This window comes from Protopterus annectens, chromosome 8.part0 (genome assembly GCF_019279795.1).
Source record: "Protopterus annectens isolate FY-2018-M chromosome 8.part0, PAN1.0, whole genome shotgun sequence".
NCBI lineage: Eukaryota > Metazoa > Chordata > Ceratodontiformes > Protopteridae > Protopterus > Protopterus annectens.
The window spans coordinates 893742770-893764733 of record NC_056741.1 but is presented as its reverse complement, the minus strand read 5'-3'; the positions used below and the strand labels follow the sequence as shown (position 1 = coordinate 893764733).

The 21964-nt window shown below is 39.1% G+C and overlaps 1 protein-coding gene across 2 annotated transcripts in view; it reads right to left on the bottom strand.

Moving 5' to 3' along the window:
• LOC122809139 (NXPE family member 4-like) overlaps window positions 1-21964 on the bottom strand; it is an 820377-nt gene that overhangs the window by 164644 nt on the left and 633769 nt on the right. For both annotated transcript variants that reach the window (XM_044080414.1, XM_044080415.1), the window contains exon 4: window positions 558-619. In XM_044080414.1, the coding sequence (XP_043936349.1) occupies window positions 558-619 (62 nt within the window). The remainder of the gene's footprint in view (window positions 1-557; window positions 620-21964) is intronic.

Sequence of the window (21964 nt, the reverse complement as noted above, 5' to 3'; positions counted from 1 at the left end):
CATTTTTCATGCAAATCAGTGCATCAGACCACTAGGCTACATATTGGAAGGAAAAATAAATGAATTCTACATACACACTAAAAAAAGAGGGTTTAATCTTTTTTTCATTTGTTAAAGAGATGCAGGTTATTCATTTTCATGGCAAAGACACACCACATGCTGTATTTATTTCATTATTACCACCCCAGCTTATTTCAGCTGTATATTTTCTAGCTCTAGGCACAAAATCTAGGCTTTATCATAGTCTCTGTATATGAAGCACATGCCACAGCATATTTTCTTACATCTGAAATTCAGTTTATTCCTAAAAAAAACAAACGTCGGTAATTATCTCCAGTCATACACGTTTGTCCTGCTGTTTTGTCTTTTAGTAATAGCTATTTCATTCACAGTGATGCAAGAACTGACTGATTACTGTATTTATACAATGATTTGTTTGTTTGAACTAACTTGTTTTGAACTATATGTAGTGGATGAATAACTAAAATTGTCATAATTATTAAAACTTCCTGTTATCAGTATATAAGAAATGAAGCTAAGTAATTTTAAAACATTACCTTTGCTTTGCACAACAATGGATGATGGTCCCATTGGTACAATGTCTGTCAAAATGTTGCCACTAAAAAGAGAAGAAATGAAGTGAGGAACATGTGTAAAAATTAACCCTGTTTAAGATAACTGTGCATATATTTTCACTGCAACTTAACACTACTGCAAGAAATAATGAAGCATAGCTCAGATCTTTTCAAGACTAAATGCAGCCCAGTACATAAATGTCCCATGTGACCAATGAAAAGTGATAATACTGACACCTGCCAAAAAGTAAAGCATCACAAAAGCAGGAGGCGGATAATTTGTAGTGATTACTGCCACTGACTATATGTAGGAAGAAATGATGGAAATAAACTGAAGTAATTCTAAACTTCCATTTCTTATATGGATCATCATATTTATTTTTAAGTGCATTGATTTCCATGGATGAATCAACTATTTCCTGATGGATTTGTGTGCATTGAGACAGCCATTTAAACATGTTCTGATGACAATTGTCACATTTACTAGAACACTGCATGTATGCACTACTGTTTCAATTTACATAAATGGCTTCACAGATAAGTTAATTTGTTCATGAAGCCCTATACTGATGCCTTTCATATTGGCCAGAAACCATTCCGATACAACTAATTATCAAACCTCATGTGAATAAAATTAATTCTGAGAGAACTGTGGTTAAGCATGATGTAAATTTACTCAAAATTAATTTCTGAAAAGAAATGTATGCATGGTGTAGGGGACTTTCCTTAATGACTAGGAAACCTTATCATGAAGGCTCACTCAGCTGTGGTGATGCATGGCCATTTCCACTACTCATTAATTCTGTACACACCCCCTCATAAGACCAGAACCATCTTATCTAGACTTCTACGTGAATTTAAGTGCTGAAAGATTATAATCAAGTTGGCATTCAGAAATGTCTTTATTAATTAGATTTATTGTCCAAAAATAAAAAACGCAGTCACCATGCCCTTTAGATAAACACTTCTGGCATCAACTCTGCTCTGTGGCATACAGAGATAAAGCCCTGATGATGACCAAAATGACCTGAGCTTGAGAAGCCTCTCAAGCACTGGAAGGGCTGGGCAGGAGGGATGGAGGTAAATTTGCCCTTTCTAAGAAGAGGGAGCACTGGTTACCTATGCTGAAGTGCAAACAGAATGTTGCATGGAAGATGCTGACCAGGAGCTTTTGTTTGGCAGTCCCAAGATGATGTCAGCAGTCCTCAGGGTGTATGTGTGTGTGGTGTGTGTGTGTGTGTGTGTGTGTGTGTGTGTGTGTGTGTGTGTGTGTGTGTGTGTGTGTGTGTGAGAGAGAGAGAGCATACACATGTCATGAACAGGACAATGGATTGCCATAGTTATGCAGTACCTGCATAAACATGGGTGAGGGTCAGATGGAATTAGGAGATAGGAAAAATGATTTCTCCACTTATACCAGAAAGAAGCAGGTCACTTATTGGAGGAAGTGCCTGTCTGCTGAGGCTAGAGCAATGAGTCACTCTTTGGGGCAGTGGTGTAGAGAATAAGCCCGATTCACTCAACAAGTGGGGCATGACAACTCTGGTCATGGCCAGATTAGAAAGAATTGTTTGATTTCAGCCTTGATTTGGAGGGACAGGTGCAGACTCAGTGGGTGTTGGCTGAAAGCAGGAATGTAGATGAAGGGGCACCAAAGCAACCTTATGACTGCTTGGCTAATGGCCCAATCCAGATGTCTTTCATCTCAAGCCTGGGTGAAATTTCCATGTAGGGGAAAGAAAGGGTAGGTCTGATTTGAGGGAGACTTAATGGTGAGTAGACAAGAGGTAAAAAGCATCTAGAAAGAAAAAAAACATCTTGCAAAAGGTTGGGAAGAGTGTACATCTGTTAAGCCACACCAGCTCAGTTTCAAGTGAGGGATACTACTAGTACAGATAATCTATTTATTTATTTAGGGCAAATCTGTAGAAACATCTAAGTTTTCTGTTAATGTGGTGTGCTTGATTATAGCAGTATACTAAATCACTATGTTCATTTTTACCCTTCAGATGAACATTTGCAGTCACAAAGTTTATACTTTCATGTATAAGATTCCCTTTGCTGTTTTCCAATGTAGTTCCTTTCATTCTTAAAACAAGGCTAATCTTATGAGAATACATGAAATGAAATGGAAAAATAGCTTGCACACTGGATCAAGGTATGCTAAATGTTTCTCAAATTTATTTCCAAAAGTACATACCTATCACCATGTTACATATATTTTCTTGACTGGCCCCGCATTCCTTTTTCAAACTCTTTATTGAAGTTTTCAAGTTATGTATGTTTGTCAATATATAAATTTTAAACCAATTTCATAACACTGTCAAACCAAACTAACTAGTCAGCAAACTATTTACAAACAGTGCCTTTACTATAACATATGCTATACATTCTTTGTAATTTCATTGTATGGATTTGATGACTGTGTCCATGTCTGACTTGTGAAGCAACTTTTGCTTCTTAAAAATAAGATGACATCCATTTTTGCACATGCAATAAAAACACCCTCTCTCCTACACCACTATTTTCAAGAATGTGGCACAATTATAATTGTCTGTTTTGGTGATTCATTGACTGATTGATTGATCAGATTATTCTCTATAGAGGGCTCTAGCTCCAAAAACCTTTAACCGCTTATAACATTTCTATAGCATATACTACTAGCTTTTTTAGTAGAAATGGGATAGTTAGATACGTGCTCTTTCAAACCGATAGCTGTACCCCTGCAGATGATTGATTGGTATTGAGGTAATGCTTCCCTTTTATAAAAGGAACTTTACAGAAAGTTTAAAGAATGGTAAAAACAAAGTTGCAAAAGCTAAGTCATACGACAACATGTTAACTATTTCTTTGTTCTTAAACTATCTGAGGGATGCTTATTATTATGTTTTCACAACACTTCAAAGGTATTGCAGCAAGTGCTGCTTGCATTTTAATGAAAAAAAACACTTTCAAATGCCTTTCTTTGCCACGTGTAAAAAAACTGAAAAATTGACATACAGAAATTCATATCAGTTTAAGTGAGATGATATAATAACAATATTTTCTTTATGCCTGACACATCTTACATTTGTTACTCTCAGTAGAACTGATTGCTAAAATCTGCTACAGTTAACTATTTTCCATTGGCAATTCTCAACTTATTTTGACCCTACCTGCCAATGACCAGATATGTAAGGTTTCAATTTTTGTTATTAAATGTTCAGGGTGTTCAGGGCAACACTTTGATACTGAGGCTTACAATACATATTTAATGAAGTAATAGTTTTAAAGAAAATAAATTATACCATCTAAGAGGATGGATGTCACTCTACCTTCTAAAACCTATTTGCTATAGAAATCACAGTAAAAGAAAAAACTCACCTTTAGAGAAAGAAATTATGTTTTTTTTTCTGCATTTATACAAATACAAATGCAATGCAATACATAAATGAATCTGATGTTTACTGGGTGATAAGAGGTTGAGGGACAGTAGCAAGGGCAAATGTACAAGCATACAACATAAGTAAAGACTGACAAGGGTGGGTGGAGGAAGACAGTAGATTCAAAGACATATAAACATTGATAATGGATAGAATTAGACCAGAAGCAGTTTATGTTGGTGGGGGGGGGGGGGTGCAATGAAACACAAGGGAAGGAAAAGGAACACTGGGATTGAGGTTAGGGGTGATATGACTTTCCAGGTCATGCTGCAATACCCAAGGGGGATTCAGACAGCAACCGCACCACCTTCTCACTGAGACATGCCTGATGTAGACTGAAGTGCAGGCAGTGGTTGGACTCTACCAGCTGCAAGAGGAGCCTTTCAAGGTGTCCCATGTGGGCTTCCAGCCACTGCTCTGACATCTCCCAACCATCTCCACCATTTTCCTACATGTGACAAAATCATTACCCCAGCAGTGTCACCAGATGGAACAATGGTATTCATAGCTGGTGAAACACCAGTAACAGCAAGACTGGTGGCCACCCAGCTGCCCCCCATTGCTACCATTGGGGTAACAGTCCAGGATGCTGGTTGGGAAGACATAGGGGATGGCTGAGCATGCTGGGGGGCAGTAGACCTTGGCCACTTCCCTGGCAGTGTCATGACAGCTGCTGTACAAATGGGCGGAAAATGGACAGAAATAAAATAACAAACAGAAAATACATTTAAAAGAAAGGATAATGTCAAAGGAAGGGAAGGGTGAGAGAAAATCTGCATAGAATGAATATAATGAATATATGAAACACATTTAATGGATGATCTCATACAAATTATTGAAGTAAAGCTGTATAAAGCTATAACCTGACGAACTGAATGTGTTTAAGATGTAAAATCCTGTTGTGCCTTGATGTGATATCTGAACAGATCACACAGGTAGCAGTCTTGACGTGCAGATGTGGCCATGAAAATTGTGGAAAGAAGACTAATCTACCAACACAGCACTAGGACAATACGGAGTGTCTGTGCTTGCCTGACATTCTAGAACTATCTTATTTTCTAACAAGAATGGGTATACAGGAATCAATTTGCAAAGTTCACACACAGGTAACTTGAATAACTCATACTCTGAACAGCATCCAAATTGCACTATGAATAAACTGCACATCTTAACATGAATGCCGCTGTCAGACTTTTGACAAATATGTGCACCTGTGCCTAGAAAGTCTTCCCAATCTCCTTCGATACAGAAGACTGTTGCCCTGAATGACATCTGAAGCTGTAAAATAAAAGTTATCATTGAGTAACATACCCACAATACATATTTTACTTTGCAGGAAAACAATGTCTGTGTAGACTAGACAGATAAATATAGGACATCTCAGGTTCCCTTACTCTGACCTCTTCATCCCACCAGCACAGACGATCAGGATGGCACCTGTGCATGTTACTGGGGGCTGCACTGCTCATCAGAGTAAAGCATGCAAGTGGTACCAGACACTGTTCTGGCAAGATTGTGCCAGGCATTCACTTTATAATGGGAACCCTCATATGGTTCCCCCAACAGATGCTCCTTATGCACTAGATAGAGGAAGATTTTAGATTTCTTTCTGCTTCATCAGCATGCCTGGCCACAATCAGTGCCATTAGAAGCCATGGCCATTCACAGGGCCTCATTTCAGAGAACTATGGCAGCCCTCTTTTGGTCAACATAGGTCATCTCAGTAGCATGGCATGTGGCAGAATGTCCTAAATATGGCGTGGAAAATTCTGGCATGTCAGGGTTGTATAAAGGTAAGAAAGATGTCATTAAATGTGTCTGCTATGTGCAACACGCCTATGAAAGCATATTTCCTTCATGTTGATAGAATGATTTAATAACATTCACAAGGCAGTGCTCAGTCAGCCCACCTACCATGCTCAGAGGCTTGAAGTTATCTGATACAAAACCTGACTGTGGCAAACAGATTCACTGTGCTACTGAAGATGGCTAATTAACAGGCTCTCAAACAGGAATCCCAGGTGCACAGAATGCTTTTTTTTTCATCAGAAGCTACATATCTTCTTTGAGATGTAAGTTTAAACATTCTAGTTTTGGATTTAACTGCTGTGCCTCCAGCAGAAATTGTTTTGTAAAACTGTACAGGCAATGTGTTGTATTAAAGTATGTGTTAATATTTGTAAGCCACACCTCTATTCATGTGTAGTCATGTCAGGTGTGTCAGTCAGAAGGGGGCTACCTTGGGCTAAGCATCTTGTGTGAATAAGCAATTCAACAATAAAGCTCCACAGCACTGATTTTGTGAATAAATTGTATTATCAGTGTGAAACTTGGTAGAGACTGAATTTTAAAGGTGTTGTGTGTGTGCTGTTGATGTTTGAGGTTGTGTACAGCTAGGCTCCGATTAGCTTAATTGCATTCCTGCACTTGTCGTATGTATGCTGTACAGTTAGTATGTAAGTAATTTTTTTTTAATTAAGGGGGGTTTCCTAAAACCAAAATGTAACACAGGTGTACACAAGCTGTGGGGGAGATGATGGTGTAGCTTAGATATATGTGCTTCATAGACTCATAGATACCCCAAGTCCACTGATTCTTATTGCCATTATCACCTTGCCAGTACCCTCCACCAGGACGCATCTCATTTCTCCAGTAAGATCAAGCCAGTACCCTGGAATACATTTGTGAATACCTGTCCAGTTATCTTGGTTATGTTTAATGGAAGACAGTGAGTTACATTGCTTCGTATGTGACTGACGTTTATTCCAATGGTTTGGATGTTGCTGGTTTATAAACCTGCCCCTCCACCATGTTTTATTTCTCCTTTGGTGAAGGTTTAAGTCCCTGGTTCCAGTAATGACAGAGCCGTTTGGCTTGCAAAGATACGGGAGGTCCAAGACTACAGTAAACAAGGAAGAATCTCCCCTCAAAAGCCTATAAGTAACAGCATAAAGGGATAGAGCTTCTAGCCTTTTTTGATAGTTCAAGGAGTTAGGCCTGTGATCTGTTTGGTTAGGAAACTCTGGGGTCTTTCTAATTGTTTGATATGTTTAGTGTGTTGCATCCTGATGGGTGCACTGTAATCAATAACTTGGAAGATGAATGCTGAATATAAGGGAGTGATTACCTCTTTAGACCCTAAAGATACTCCTTTGCAATTAGCTGTGCTAAATAATCGGATTTCCTGACAGGCACTGTCACATAATGGTGAAAAGAGAGGGATTTATCACCTCCAGGTTCTAGGGCCCTAGGGCAACAAGTAGCTAAACTTAGGTTAAACAGTTTAAGGAGTGGGTTTGCAAGGCATATTTACCAATATTAATTAAGAAGCCAGTTATATTTTCAGGTCATGTGGAGAAAGTATTTTTGATCTTGGTTAGTACTTTCAGTAAATGATCTTTAGAGATAACTGGGGAAGTAAATTATTAAAGTATTTCGGGTGTTTGGATAGAAATCTTGGGGGTGAGGTTGTAACTGAGTCTGTTTTCAAGGATGTTTGTAGTATCTGTTGGGTCAGAATAGAAGGTGTCATTATTAATATGATCAGAGCCACTTAGGGTATTATTTTTTTATTTATATAACTAAAGAAGGATTCATTATTATATTTGGCTTTAAAGGCAAGCCTAAGGTCATAGGCTCCTTTAGTGGTGGTTTTCCTTTTCTTTTTTATGCTTTTGATATTTTCTTTGAGAAGGGGGTCTAAATCTGTTTTACAAGTTTTAAGAACTTTTTTTTATTGTAGAGTTTATTTTTGGTGGTTTATTTCTGAATTTCCTATGATATTTGGTTCTGGTAGGCATTTTTCTAAATGGGTGTAGAATTCCACAGTGATGCTTGCTTCTGTATCAGATGCAGTCTTTGTTGTTGTTGTTGTGTCTTTCGGCTTTTCCCGGTTAGGGGTCGCCACAGCGGAACTCCGGTCCGCTAATGATTGGCAGTTGATTTTTACGTACCGAGTTGCCAGCCCTGACGCACAACCTTCAATGAAGGAATGTCCATTCACGCATGTCTCCATGCAGAAGACACTCTAGCTGAGAGTCGAACCGGACAGCGTCTTACTGTGAGGCGATAACGCTACCGCAGCACCACCACCGCGGATAGATGCAGTCTTTGTAATATTTCATTATAGAAGAGCATCTTTCTCAAGTGTACAGATTTTCATAGAATGCCCATATTTTTGCATCATATTTTTGGTCTGTTTTTTTTATAAAATTGTGTTTTTTTGGCAAATCACCGGCAAAACATCGAAGGTTGAATTCAGAAAAATAATAACAGGCAGTTGAGTTTCAGACTTCATATCAATCAGAAAATTCATGCTGATGCAAAACCTGTCACTCTATAAACGTTCTAACTTTGTAAGAGCAATATTTAAAAAGTGTCCCTATTTTTGGCCCTTTGTCCCCCCATGGCTTTGTCCAGATTTCTTGTTCTAAGAAGTGTACAGGAGACTGAGGTAGTCACATTTGTTGTCTTTAAATTTGGTGAGGTTTGCTGTAGGAGCCTTTGGCAGTTTAAAGAAGAAAGCCACAAATCTGTGGTCAGACTTTACTCAGGAAAGAGATACCAGAGGAACTGTGCAAGAGGCAACCATATGCCTTGTCTTCTAGTAGGTTTTTACCAGCTGCTCATGGGATTTTTTTTTTTATTAAGTTTAGGAATTTTTGGAGATATCCTACATTGGAGATATATATGTTCCATTTTATTAAAGGGTAGTTGAAGTCTCACAAAATAATGGATATTTTTGCTAACGGAGAAATCATTTAGAATAGTGAGTAATCTTACATGGTTGTCAAAGGACAAACAAGGTATGCAGTAACAAGCTATTAGCTTATAACTGCTAGAGTTATCTGTAGTGTAGTGAGTTCAGTTTATGGGTCCCTGGGAATCTGCCTAGAGATAATATGTTCTTTGACAAATATGGAGAGTCCACCACAGCTGCCATTGAGTCTGAAGACATGAACAGTGAAAAAGCCAGGTATAGAGGGAGTGCTGTCTTTACATGTAAACCTAGTCTGTGTTGCCAGACAGAAGGCTGAACCTGTAACTGATTACTGTTTGATCAGCGTTGTACCTCAATAAATACATTTAGATAAATAAATAAATACATTAATGAAATAAATGGATCATTTCAAATTCAGGAGTGCCTCCAGATCAGGCAGTTTATTGCTTAGATTTTGTCATTGTGGAGGGCTATCTTAATGTATCACTGCTGGGACTGATATGCTAGCTATAGTGGAATGTCCATAAACTAGAGTCTGCCTAAAAAGGCACTAGGAAAACAGCTAGTATGAGGAAGTCTTAAATGACAGGTGCAGGCCATCTTTAATGAAGCAAGCTGGACTGTTGTGCATCTCATACCATCATGACATATAATGGATCCTCTTTGAATGACACCTGTTATTTAACCAATTACTGAAATCAGTTGTATTTTCTTTATATCTAAACATCATTAAAGGTAAAGGAAAGATTCAGTTCAGGATTATTGTCTTACCTGAACATGCATGGAAAGCTGTGACATATTTTGCTGTGTGTCTCTCGGGTTTTATGTCTCATGTCACTCACCCCCACATGTACCACTACCGTGTCATAGTTTTCAGGAGTTAGGGTCCTTAAAGCCCTTATAACATCAGAAATCCCAGTGCCTAAATGACAGCGCTCTCCTTGTCTGGCTTTCTAAGTGTCAAGTCAGTGTGCCTAACAACAGTCACCTATCGCTAAAATATTTCTGTTGCTGCTGTGGTTCAGAGTTGCAGTCTGGGGAGTGAGTGACTCTCTATGGTAGGCATGCCTGAGGAAGGTGAGTGGTTTGGTTTTTGGTGATACTTAATATTCTTATTTCTAGGAGGCTTTGGGAGTGATTTTTTACAGCCTCAACATACAATATTTTGGCATAATTTTAATGAAGGGTTGTGGCTGAGGTGTGTGAAGCTCATAAGTCTCAGTTTTAATTGAGTGGGAACCCACCAGTTTAGCTACGTATTTACAACTCTCATAGGTGGAATTATCAGTGTCATGAAAAAGTCAAGACAGAGAGTGCACTGCCTTAAGAGACTTACTGGTAACAGGTGGGCAGCACAGGTGAAACTATTAGGCTAATCCTCCACTGTTTCCGGTTTAGATGTGGAAAGTAAATGCATCAGAGGGTGTATGTAATTATGTAATTATGTTAGATTACACAAAATATGCAGAAGGCTCTTCCGCGAATGATAGTTTTGTTCTGAATGTTTCAGATTTTAAAAGAAAGATGGGAAAAAGGACTAATATTTTAGGTATTGCACTGTGCACCAAGCAGGCAGGAAATTATGAAAGAAAGGGTGACTCATGCTTTAGCAGTCTAAAGGTTGGAACCACCCAATTTAATCTTCTACTGCTCACTTGTATGAGCAAATAAGATTTACCAAACTGGGAAGAGCTTCCAAAGATAAATTTACAGTAAATACAGGCAACTCAAGAGCCACTAAGTGCAAAACAGCAACATGGGATAGCTGGGCGGACACTCAGTAGCATAATATAGATATGATTATCTATGATATAGATCAGATCTATAACATTCAATGTGAGGGCAAAAGCAGTTCAACAGCTTAAAGGGACTCACTTCAGAAAATTATATTTCTTGCTTACTAAAGCAATGAAAGGAGAGGGCAGGGATTTTTGTGGTCAAATTAACATAAGAAACAGACAATAAGAGAGACAGTAGGTTTAAGAATATAACAGATATATCTATATATCTATATCTATCTATATATATAAATATATTGACACACACCAGCAGCAAACAGGCCAATAATATGTACTAGAGAATGTGTGCATGTGAAATGTACTTCGTGCACCTTCACATAAGTTATTCTTTCTAGCAAATGCAAGGCATGAACATGCAAGTTCTCCCATACAGAAAATTAGATATTTTTGCATGTATCCATCTCCACAGTCGACGGATGATTAGCCATGATGCATCTGACCAGCCCTATTGAGATCATATATGGCAGGAGGTGACCAGTGATATAAATGTTGCTGGTAGCTAGATCTGAGGCTGCAAACAGGTCAGAAAACAGGGAGCCAACATGACACATACGGCTAAAGAACATGCCGCTTGTCCGGCACAAGAGTTTAGATTGATGAGAGGTAGATCATCAGCTGAACCACCATTAACAGAGATGAAGACCTTCCTTGTCTGCATGGGAGGGAGTCATCTGTAGGTCATGTTGGAGTCTTGGATACTGGAGCAGAACTTGCAGTGGCTCCAAGAATCTCTGCTGGAGATGCCCACTGTCTGTATCTGTTATGTATTACGTTAATGCATATTGGATAAATGTGTACTGTACTTCAGATGATTACATTTTGTATTCATTTTTTGCATAAGAAAATAAACTAGAAGACAACCAGTACAAGGAAAGATTTATCTGATTATGCTTTTTCTCTATACACAGTAGTTAGTTTCACTCACTGGGATTAAAGTAATGGAGATGGGTCTTACTACTGTAGGTATTTATATTTGGTGTCTTTACAGGTTATGTTTTATAAGGGCTCCTCAAAATGGATCTACTGCTGCCTGATGTCAGAGAGGACTCAGACTATGATAATAATGGTAGTCAACACTAGGCATGATTAGGGAGTGTGGTGTCTGTACTGGATACAGAAAATGTGGAAGCTAGTTCCCCATTTAGTTGCCATGGCAACTGTGCCTGTGGAGGTCATCCCAGAGACACTGGGAGACAATGAATAACAGGGACTCTCAGACAGGTTTAGTCAAAGGGATGCCTCCCCCTTTGGTACAGTCTCCCTTGGTTGCTGCCAGTCCCAATGATCACAGGGAACATAGGAGTGGTCTGCATGTCAATGGCCATAGATGCCATAGGTACTGGCCCACCCAAGCTGTCTATGTGTTCCACAGCTCAGTGAATGTGCAGGGGCATCATAGAAGGACAGGCTAACAACTCCTCAGTCTTTACTGAGATAGTACTTGTTTTACAGGGAGTGCGTGATGACCTGAGGGACTGCATGATCTGTATGTGTGACCTGATGAATATGTTTCATAGACACCTTGTATGACTCAGGTCTCCCTTTGCATGCAACACATGTGCCAGACACAGACACACTTGCCTCACCCACTCCATCCCTGCCTGCTGTGTTGAGGGTCATCACGGAATGGGGTGAAGCCTAGTTCAGGCACATTCAGCACCAATACTTCCACCTCACCATCCACTATGGAGATGAGTAGGTTCAGGTATGGATGTCCACAAGGATGTGGAGCTCAAACTACAGAGTTTCAACTAGTGACCATCACATGCATTCACAAAGCAGGTGTTCCTGTAGGGAAAGGCTATATAGTGCCTGTTACTGCTCCAGGAGAGGGGGAACACAAAGAGGGGAATGTAAGGAATGCATATACATCTCCTACAGGTGTCCTAGACCTCTTTTTAGAAGCTCACCACAGTGCACACGTTCTACTGAGACTGTATTTGAGCAGAAACATGCACATACACACATATATCTCCAATGCCTACAGCCACACAGATGGACAGAAATGTAACATCATGCCCTCCCCTGTCCAAGATTCCATTTACACCCCACATTACACACATGCAAACACACACACACACACACACACACACACACACACACACACACACACACACACACACACACACACACACCCGTGCACACATACATAACAACAGGTTGATATCAAACTAGTAAACACTTGTGCAAATTAATAACCACGCCATGCACTCTGTACTTTACTTGGGTAGCCTATGTGTGGTGAACAGTGTGGCCAGTCTATGCATAGATGAACACAGGCTGGTTGTAAGTTTCCATGCATCAGTTTTAATATTCTATATAATGCTTTACTCTGGAACATTAAAACTGATGCATGTACGTTTCCATGCATCAGTTTTAATGTTCTATATAATGCTTTACTCTGGACCATATTTATTAGCCATCTGTGATGTTTTAGCCAGTACCATGTCATACTATGCTGGCTTTCATCTGTAATCATCCTATCAGGCTCCTCGTTCAGCACAATCTCCTCATAAGACTCGTCCTCTGCTGACTGATGTGGTGGAATTTGTTCCTTCAACATGCATGTTCCCTGCAGTAACTATTTTCTGAATATTATGCTATGTTATGCAAAATAACCCAGACATAAAATATCTTGGCACATATGCCAGAGTCCTATTTTAGGACACCAGCAAATACATCCATCCAGCAAAATTAGACCTTCAGCAGGCCAGACACATGCTCAGCAATACCTCAGGTTTGTGACAGTGCATTGGTGTAGATAGTGTCTGGTATAGTCTATGGATTTCTGGTAAGTGTCATCAACCATGGCCCTGGGGCATATCTGGCATTGCCAGTACAATGGTCCTGAAGAAAATCACCCGCAGAAGCCATTGATATAGGTTGCACATGCAGCATATGTGGGAGCTGCAGGTACTGACTGGGTGGCCTGCTGGCACACTGTAGGTTATATGTCATTTATTACAGACCACCTGACAGTTGATTTACTGGAAACCTGTATGGTTACTGTTCCTTCCTCTTAACTCACCATGTGAGGCCTTTATTTCAATGTAGGTGCAGTTTCTAGTCCCCAGTACATTAGTAAAATTAGGCATGTTGTAAAAAGCTTGCATACTGTTGTATTTCTCCTCTTTAGTACAAGGAAGGCAGATATGCTTTCTCACATGCTGTAATATGATATTGAGGAACTGATGGAGTATCCCTGAGGCAGACACCTGAGATGCTCCTACCATGTTTAGAGCATTTCTCCCCAGGCCTCCACTGAAAATGAGCTCTGTCCCAGTCACTTTCCTGGTAAATAAATGTTAAATGAATGAATAAATAAATAAATAAATAAATGTCCCCCTAGTCTTGAAAGATCCCTGTGGCTAGTATTCTCAAAGCCATACATATCTTGGTATGTAACAATATCCACACAGTAGTGGTCCACAGTCTTAGTGTTGTGAAGGGCACGAACAGATGGCACAACTCACCCGAGGGTGACAACTCATACCGTGACTCCCAGCAGAAAGTACAGCCAGTTGTGTATGTGTATATATATATATATATACATACATATGTATGCATTATTGCTGCAGCTACCTCATTCACTGGTCTACAGTGTGGTTCCTGTAACTACAGGATTTCACTATGGCCCATTGTTCTGAAGCTAGGGCATGTAGTTGCAGAATATGCACTATTCTGAGTTGTTCTACCATGACGGTTGCCCTCATTTGCATCTGTAGAATTCCGCATTTTAATAATGTTGCTCACTAGCATGTCATCATACTTCCTTTACAATACAATACAGGCTTCTAGGTTGTTTGCCATTCCCTATTCTTGCTCAATGTGCCTCTGAATCACAGACATCCAGCACATGGCTGCTCATTGTGTAAAATTACCTACTATGATGTGGAAAATGATTCTCAATACAACGGTGTACGTCTCAATATCTGGGGGCTGGTAACATATTTCCAGTGACAGGAAATATTACTTCAGAGGAGAAATACATTCTTCTGTCATGTAACTTTAAACAGGCATGTTCTGGGTATGAAATTATTTTACTACATTGAAAAGAAGCTCTACAGCCACCCCTTAAACACCAAAAATCTAATATACCTTAGCACACTGTTGTACTGGCATGCCAGAGCAAGCATGCATTTAATATATAAATATAGGAAGAAATATCTACAACACCCTTTAAGAGCTCTTAGTAAAATTGTCAAGGAATTATATTTAGAATTTCAGGAAATGGTAAAACTACATTGCTGACTGGCATCTCTTTCTCTTAATGACAGCTCAGTGTTGAATTTAGCACAATCATTCTGCCTGTTTGGTGATAGTATCTTTTTGATGATAGAAATCATCACTATTCTTGAGAATGACATATACATTTTATAACTGGTACAATGCCAAATACATTTAAATGGGTACTAGATAAATGTTGTATTTCCTGTTATTCAAGGGAAATTATATAACCACCCTTTCCTAAAACATAGTATAATAAAGCATGACAGCCACACTGCATGTCCATGCAAGCATTATTTGATGTTTATATTATGCAGGGAATATCTGAACCACTTTGCAGTAGTTCTTAGTAAATGCTTCAAAAATTATAATTAAATCCTGAAATACATCCTATACCTGATTTTGTAATTCTGACATTAGACTTTCACATAAAGTTCAATTCAGAAATTGGCATTACCATTTTATGACTCGGTGATGAAATGTTTTCAGCAGCCAAAAATATTATCAATCAGTTTCATGTGAAGAAATATATACAACTCTTACTTGACTATGATGTTTAACTTCAGACATGCTACCTGCTCATTAGAGATGTATTCTGGATAACTGTGTTACATCTATAGTAGAAAGTGATAGACAAGAAGCTAGAAATGTGGAAAGAGTCCAACTGGGTATTCCAGACTCAGAGAATAGGGACAAGGTCTCAAGAAAGCTGATTTGGAGAGTCATATGATGGTTCTGAGTACCAGCAACATTGGTAGAATTACTGCAGGTTATGTACACGGAGCTCATGATACAAGTATGAACAGTGTTTGGATTCACAAAGAGATTTCCAGTGAGAATGGACATGCATCAGTGTTTGGCTCTGAACTCACTGCTGTTTATGCTGGGGATGGTACTACATTCACATACAGGCCAGAAGGGACTGCTCAACAAAGCTGCTGTGTGTAGATGACATGGCATTGCACACAGATTCTGAACAGGAACGTCTGTCAATGATAGGGGAATGGAATGCAATACTGAAGGCATATGGGATGAAACTAAATACAGACAAGACAGTTGCTATGGCAGTAAATGGGAGGAATCAGAAGAAACTGAAAATTAAGACATATGAGAAAATAGTGGAGCAGGTTAACAGCTTTGAGTATCTGGGATGGGTAGTTGAGGAGAAGGGAGGTCTAAATGAAGAGGTCAAAGCTAGAACCAGAGGTATGGTTGCCAACTGGCACAGAATGTGGGGCATAGAGTGTGATAGATGAATGACAAGGTGAAAAATAAAGGTGTACAAAATAGTGCTTTAGCCAGTACTTCTGTATAGTACAGAAAACTGGACAGTGAAGGCAAAGCAGTTGAGGAAGCCAGAGTTGATGGAGATGTAGTGCCTGAGATGAGTGGTAAGATGCACGCTGTGACACAGATACAATTATGACATCAGAGCTGAAGCCAAAGTTTCTCCAGTTGCAGGTCAAAGAGGTCAGATTACAGTGGTTTGGGCTCATGCAGGAAAGCAGAAAATGGTTTGTTGAAGATTTGCAAGAGACAGAAAAATGGCATGAGAAAATGATATTCAGGCTGGAGATGGATGGTCTGTGTGAGAGAAGACCTCTAACAGTCAGATAGGAGAGCCGTGCTGAATCAAGAGAGTTGTTAACCACTGATACAATACCCTGACCTGTGTAGATAAAGTAGGAAAAAGAGGACTTATGATGATTATGATAACCCACAGCAGAAAGTATGCACTTACTCCATAGAAAAGACTACTGTAAGGCAACATGGAAGACTATCATAAAGAAATGCACTGTAAAGGGACACACAGTAGAATTAGTTCCTTTCCTTCAGTGCTAAAATATCTGAGAGCTTCATTCTACCATTTAATGTACTATGTCCATTTACCTTATGAACCATCACATTGTAACACATATAAAATTCTAAAGTGCTAAAGTAATTACTTGAATTTTTTTAAAGAGACTCTGTTATACCATTTACCATACTCCCACTCTGCAGTATATCCTGAAAAACTTCCCATATAAAATCTCAAAAGTATGACGATGGGGCATTTGCAGGAAAAAAAATGAATTGGGTAGTTTGGATAATTTTCTGTGTACAAATAAGTTTATAACAGCAATATATTTCTTATAGAATCAATTGTAGCACTGTAGTTTCTGTTTGTTGCATTTATAAGTTAGAGATAATTGCTTTCTCTTTTCAAAACAGGTTTATTGTTTTAACATATAAGAGAAATATCATAACAATTTTATACAAGTAATTAAAAATAGGTATTATTATAATATTCAACAAGTATTTACAAAGACATCCACTACAATCAGATCAATTAATTGAACTAAAATACCATGCTATTGAAATTAAAATTTGTTTAACAAATTTTGTAAATTATCCCATACAATAAAATAAGATGTTTTTCTATTTGTTCTAGTCCTAATTGTGTTTATTTCCATATGGCACACTATATTCATAACATTTTTAAATTCATTGAACGAAGGAGGTGTATCTGAAATCCAATTTCTAGTTATTATTTTCCTAGCCACTGCTAGAATAGACCATAACAAGGGAAGCTTAACCTTTTTAACACTCTGAGGTACAGGTGTGTTGAATAATATAAGAGATTTAGAAATAATGAAATTATCTGTAAAAAGAGCCTGCAAAAATTCATTAATTGACTTCCAGTATTCTTTCAATTTTATACAGTCATAAAACATATGAGCCCAGTCAGCATTCATTTCTACATTACATCTCTTACATAGATTATCTTTATTATTTATTTTATTCATCATCAAAGGTGTATAGAAAGATCTATGTAAAAATTTCCATGTATAAAGTCTCCAGACAATGGAAGACGTAGTTCTATAAGCAGATTCCAATATATATTGTTTATCTTGTTGATTTGGTGGGTCCCCATTAATAGAAATGAAATAATTCCAGTATGAATCTACACTGTAAAAAGTTTCTTGTCTGATAACTTTATGTATGTATGAAAGTTTACCTTTATCAGAAACTTTATGTTGTAAATTTAATATCAAGTAATCAATCAGTGTTGGAATAGATTCTTTAACAGTTATAGACATTAAATCTATTTTATTAATGAGATGTTGTCTAAAGGTCTGAACCTCTAACCAGCAAGTTTCTCTTAGATCAAATTCTTGTTTTAAGAAATCTAGATTTTTAACTTTATTATCAGATATCAACTGATACCAGTACTTTAGATCATTATCTATAGCTAAATGAGGAGATAATTGCTTTCTGATTGCTTTGTATTCATTGTATATACAGAACACTGGTCATGGTGTGTTATGCTAGTTTGCAATAAAAAAGTTGTTAATTGAGAAATTACTTTATTCTCTCTTATTTATATATCAACAGCTCACTTCCTTTCAGCTGAGACCTGCATAACATTGAACAACTGCAGTGTGCCCATTTTTATTGTGTTCCATGAAATTCACAGGCACAAACACTACTGGCTTTATACTGCATCATAGACTTATTGCTTCAGTAGGCAGTAGGTCTCCTGTATAGCTTGCCTAAGGCATACAACTAATATTGCTGCATACAGATTTAGGTACTAGTCTTGCAGTTGTGACGATGCTAGCTATATGTGCTTTTCCTTATACACAGCCCAACTGACCCCCATTGAATAGGAGGTGTGGTCTGCTTCATTTCTCCAGCCCAGTTTCCAAGCCATCCAACCCTCCTCCCAATTAAATACAACTCTGTATAGTCAACTTTACATGTTTATTTCCACCCTCTTAAAGATCCAGCTTCAATTTTATGACTATCTGTCACAGGACTCACTTCTACTGCTATGACTTATACACATACATATATATTTCTGTAAAAAATGCAGCCAATTCTCAATAGTAATTCATTGTTTTAATGGAACACTGTCCTTTGGCTACTATACATTGCAGCAGGTAACCATATCTTGCTTGTTTCTTATTGGTTCACAAAAGCAGCCACTACTTAATAGTGCAGCTTCATTTTAATACCAACATTGTCTATTCAACTACTAACTTAAAGGAAAACTCCACCTTTGAACTCAAAATCATATTTTTTCATTGTATCTTTATTTTTGAGCTATATCAATGCCTCAAAATCACTCCAAGTGCTTCTTTTACAATTTTAATGTATTTCTCTCAAAATTGTGGATGATGGGGCCTGCCTTGGTAATGTGATCTTGTTTTCTTGCTTTCCTTCCTTCTTCTCAGAATACATTTCAAGTCCTCTTTATATGACTCATGCAAGACATAAGGAAGTAGTGCTGTTTTCTCATGCCATTAACATATAATGGCAAGACTGTGAAGCACTGTCACCTAAACACACCTTCTGTAAAAGAGCTGCTTCTCTGTTTACCTGACAGAGCCTCATTTATCTGTCTGCCAGAGCTTGTTCTATGCTATAAATAGCTGTTAGCTACTTGCAGCAAAAGAAAGCAGATAAAAAACAGTTTTTTGTAAGAGGAGTTTTTTGTAGTCCTAACAAACTTGATAAACTCTCCCTATACTAACATGCTGAGGTGTGAAATCTCTCACTGCAGTAAATAATCCTTGCTGTACATTTACAAGTGACAAGTAGTAGGACTCTAAACTTAATCTGTCTGCTACTTCCTAATGCCTTCAGTGGGAGGACTGTTCCCCTCTCATGAATGATGCAGACTTAAATGTGCTTTATAGGTTCATAGGTAGGTACTAGGCTATCTGCCCGAGGGCATTTATAAGCCTAGCCAGAGTGTCTCAGCTTTTGCCGCCCCATTGATTAATTAACTGAGCCTCTGTCAAGCAGAGCCAATGAAGTGATCCCAAGGGTGTATTTTCTGTTACTCATCCACTCATCAAGGTTTCTCTTGAAGAGTGTTAGTGAGGGGCTCTGCCTACTCTAGTCAGGAATTTTGTTCCAAAGAATGGGGAGTTTCTGGGACAGGATCTATCCCTCCAGCATGTTCTATTTATTGTTGTGGCGAGGTTTAGCTCACTAGAGTGTGTGGCTCGCAGTGACTTGGATTTCTTTAGGTGGAGCATGTCCATCAATTCTGAGTTGGACATGGCTTTGTAAGTCAGGCAGACATCACCTCTGAGTAAGCGATATGCCACTGAGTACAGCCAGAGTTTTTTCAGTCGGTCTGCATAGGACATATGTTTGAGGCCAGTAATCCTCTTGGGGAGATACTTTTGTGGTCTTTCCAGCTGTTGGAAGTGTTTTGTGAGGTACATCCCAAGTGGGGCATTGTACTCTGTGATGGGTCTGATGAGTGACGAGTAGAGCAGCACTATAACCTCTTTATTTCTAGATGCGAACCCTTTAGTAATATGATGGGCCACACAGAAGGATTTCCTAACTACTTTGGCAATATGATTGTCAAAGGAGAGATTACTATCTACCTGGGTCCCCAGATCTCTTATTACCTCTTCTGTATTACGGGGGCTGCCACCTATGTGGTAATTCGTGGGTGTTTTGTTTTTCTCAAATGGGATGACTATGCATTTTTTGGCATTTAACTTGAGACCATGACTTTGACACCAGGTGTCCCTCTCAGTAAGGCCTTTTTGGAGGATGTCCGTGTCAGACAGAGATTCAATTATGGCTTCCAGTTTACAGTAATCTGTGAACTTGGTTAGCCATAGTCCTCCTGTGTTTGCTTGTACTTCTGAGAAGTATATGCAGAACAGTAGGGGTCCCAGGACTGAGCCTTGCAGGACACCACTTGTGACTGGTTTAGAGTCGGACTTGGAGCCTGCTATTCTTACCGCATGAGTTCTGTCTGTAAGCCAGTTGGCAACCCATCTTGTGATGTAGGGGTTTATGTTCAGGCTGGTGAGTTTTTCTATAATACCTGAGTGAGGAATGGTGTTGAATGCCTTGGCGAGGTCAAGGTAGGCTGTGTGAACCACCTTTCCCTCATCTATGGCCTTGTTGACTGTCTCAAAGAAGTCAACCAGGTTTAGTAGGCACGATCTGCCTTTAACAAAGCCGAACTAGGTCGGGTCAAGTGTTTGGAGGTTCCCAATATCTTTGTTAATGAGTTCCATGATGATGCACTCCATAGCCTTGCAGACCAGGCTAGTCAGGCTTATGGGGGCGATAGTTACCAGGGTCAGTTGTGGCCACTCTTTTGTGGAGTGGAATAATCGTTGCTGTGCGCCATTCTATAGGCACGTAGCCTCTGGAGAGGCTGAGGTTGAGCAGTGTGTTTAGGTGGGAGTTAGTTTGTTCTGTAGTTCATGCAGGACGCATCCTGGGACACCACCTGGCCCCACTGACACTGTGTTTTTGGCTTTCGAAAGGGCTGTTTTCACCTGTGCATTTATGATTTCCAGGACACTACACTTTTCCAGTATTGTTGTTGGCCCTTTTGGTGTGAGTGGGGGGTGAAGTTTGCACTGAATCTATCTGCCAGGATGTTGGCAATATCAGTAGGTTCAGTATATTTTGTGCTATTTTGCACTAGCTCAGAGCATATCTGTGAGTTGCCACTTAGATTCTTGACATAGCTAAAGAAAGCTTTGTGGTTATCTTTTGAATCCTTGGATATTTTTTTTTCAAAGTTAGCCTTGGATGATTTTATGAGGGACCTTAGTTTCTTACTGATACTGATTGGGGATGTCTTTCCTTCTTGGGATTTGCTTTTTTCTGAACTAGTTTCCTCCTTTTATTGTATAATCTGTTTATGGCAGGGGTCCACCAGACTGGTTTCCTTCTCTTAGGGGAGTGAGTCTTGGTTTTGTTAGGGATGGCATGATCCATGCATCCTTGTAGGTGCTCATAGAGTGCATTTGTAAAGGATTCTGCATCTTGGGCAGTGTTATCCTTTAGCGTGGGGGCTGTGAAACTTACCACCTCTGTCTAAGTAAGGTGAAGTTTGCTTTAGAAAAGTTTTTCACTGTGGTTTCCTTGGTTGGGGGTGGTGGTGGGGTGTGGACATCCAGAGTGATTAGTATATGGTCTGATCTAACCAGTGACAGGTTGACCTCTAGTGCGGAACACCTGTCGCCCATGTTGGTGATGACCAGGTCCAATATGTTTTCACCTCTGGTAGGGGAGTTTACCAGCTGATCCAGGGCATTTAAGTTGATAAATTCCAGGAAGAGCTGAGCCTGGGAGTTTGAACTCTAGTAGTTTTCCGAGTTAATGGTAGGGTAATTGAAATTGCCCAATATTAGGGTGTTCGGTAGGACCTTCATGTTTTCCAGTGTCTCCAGAAAGGCAGAGTGGTGG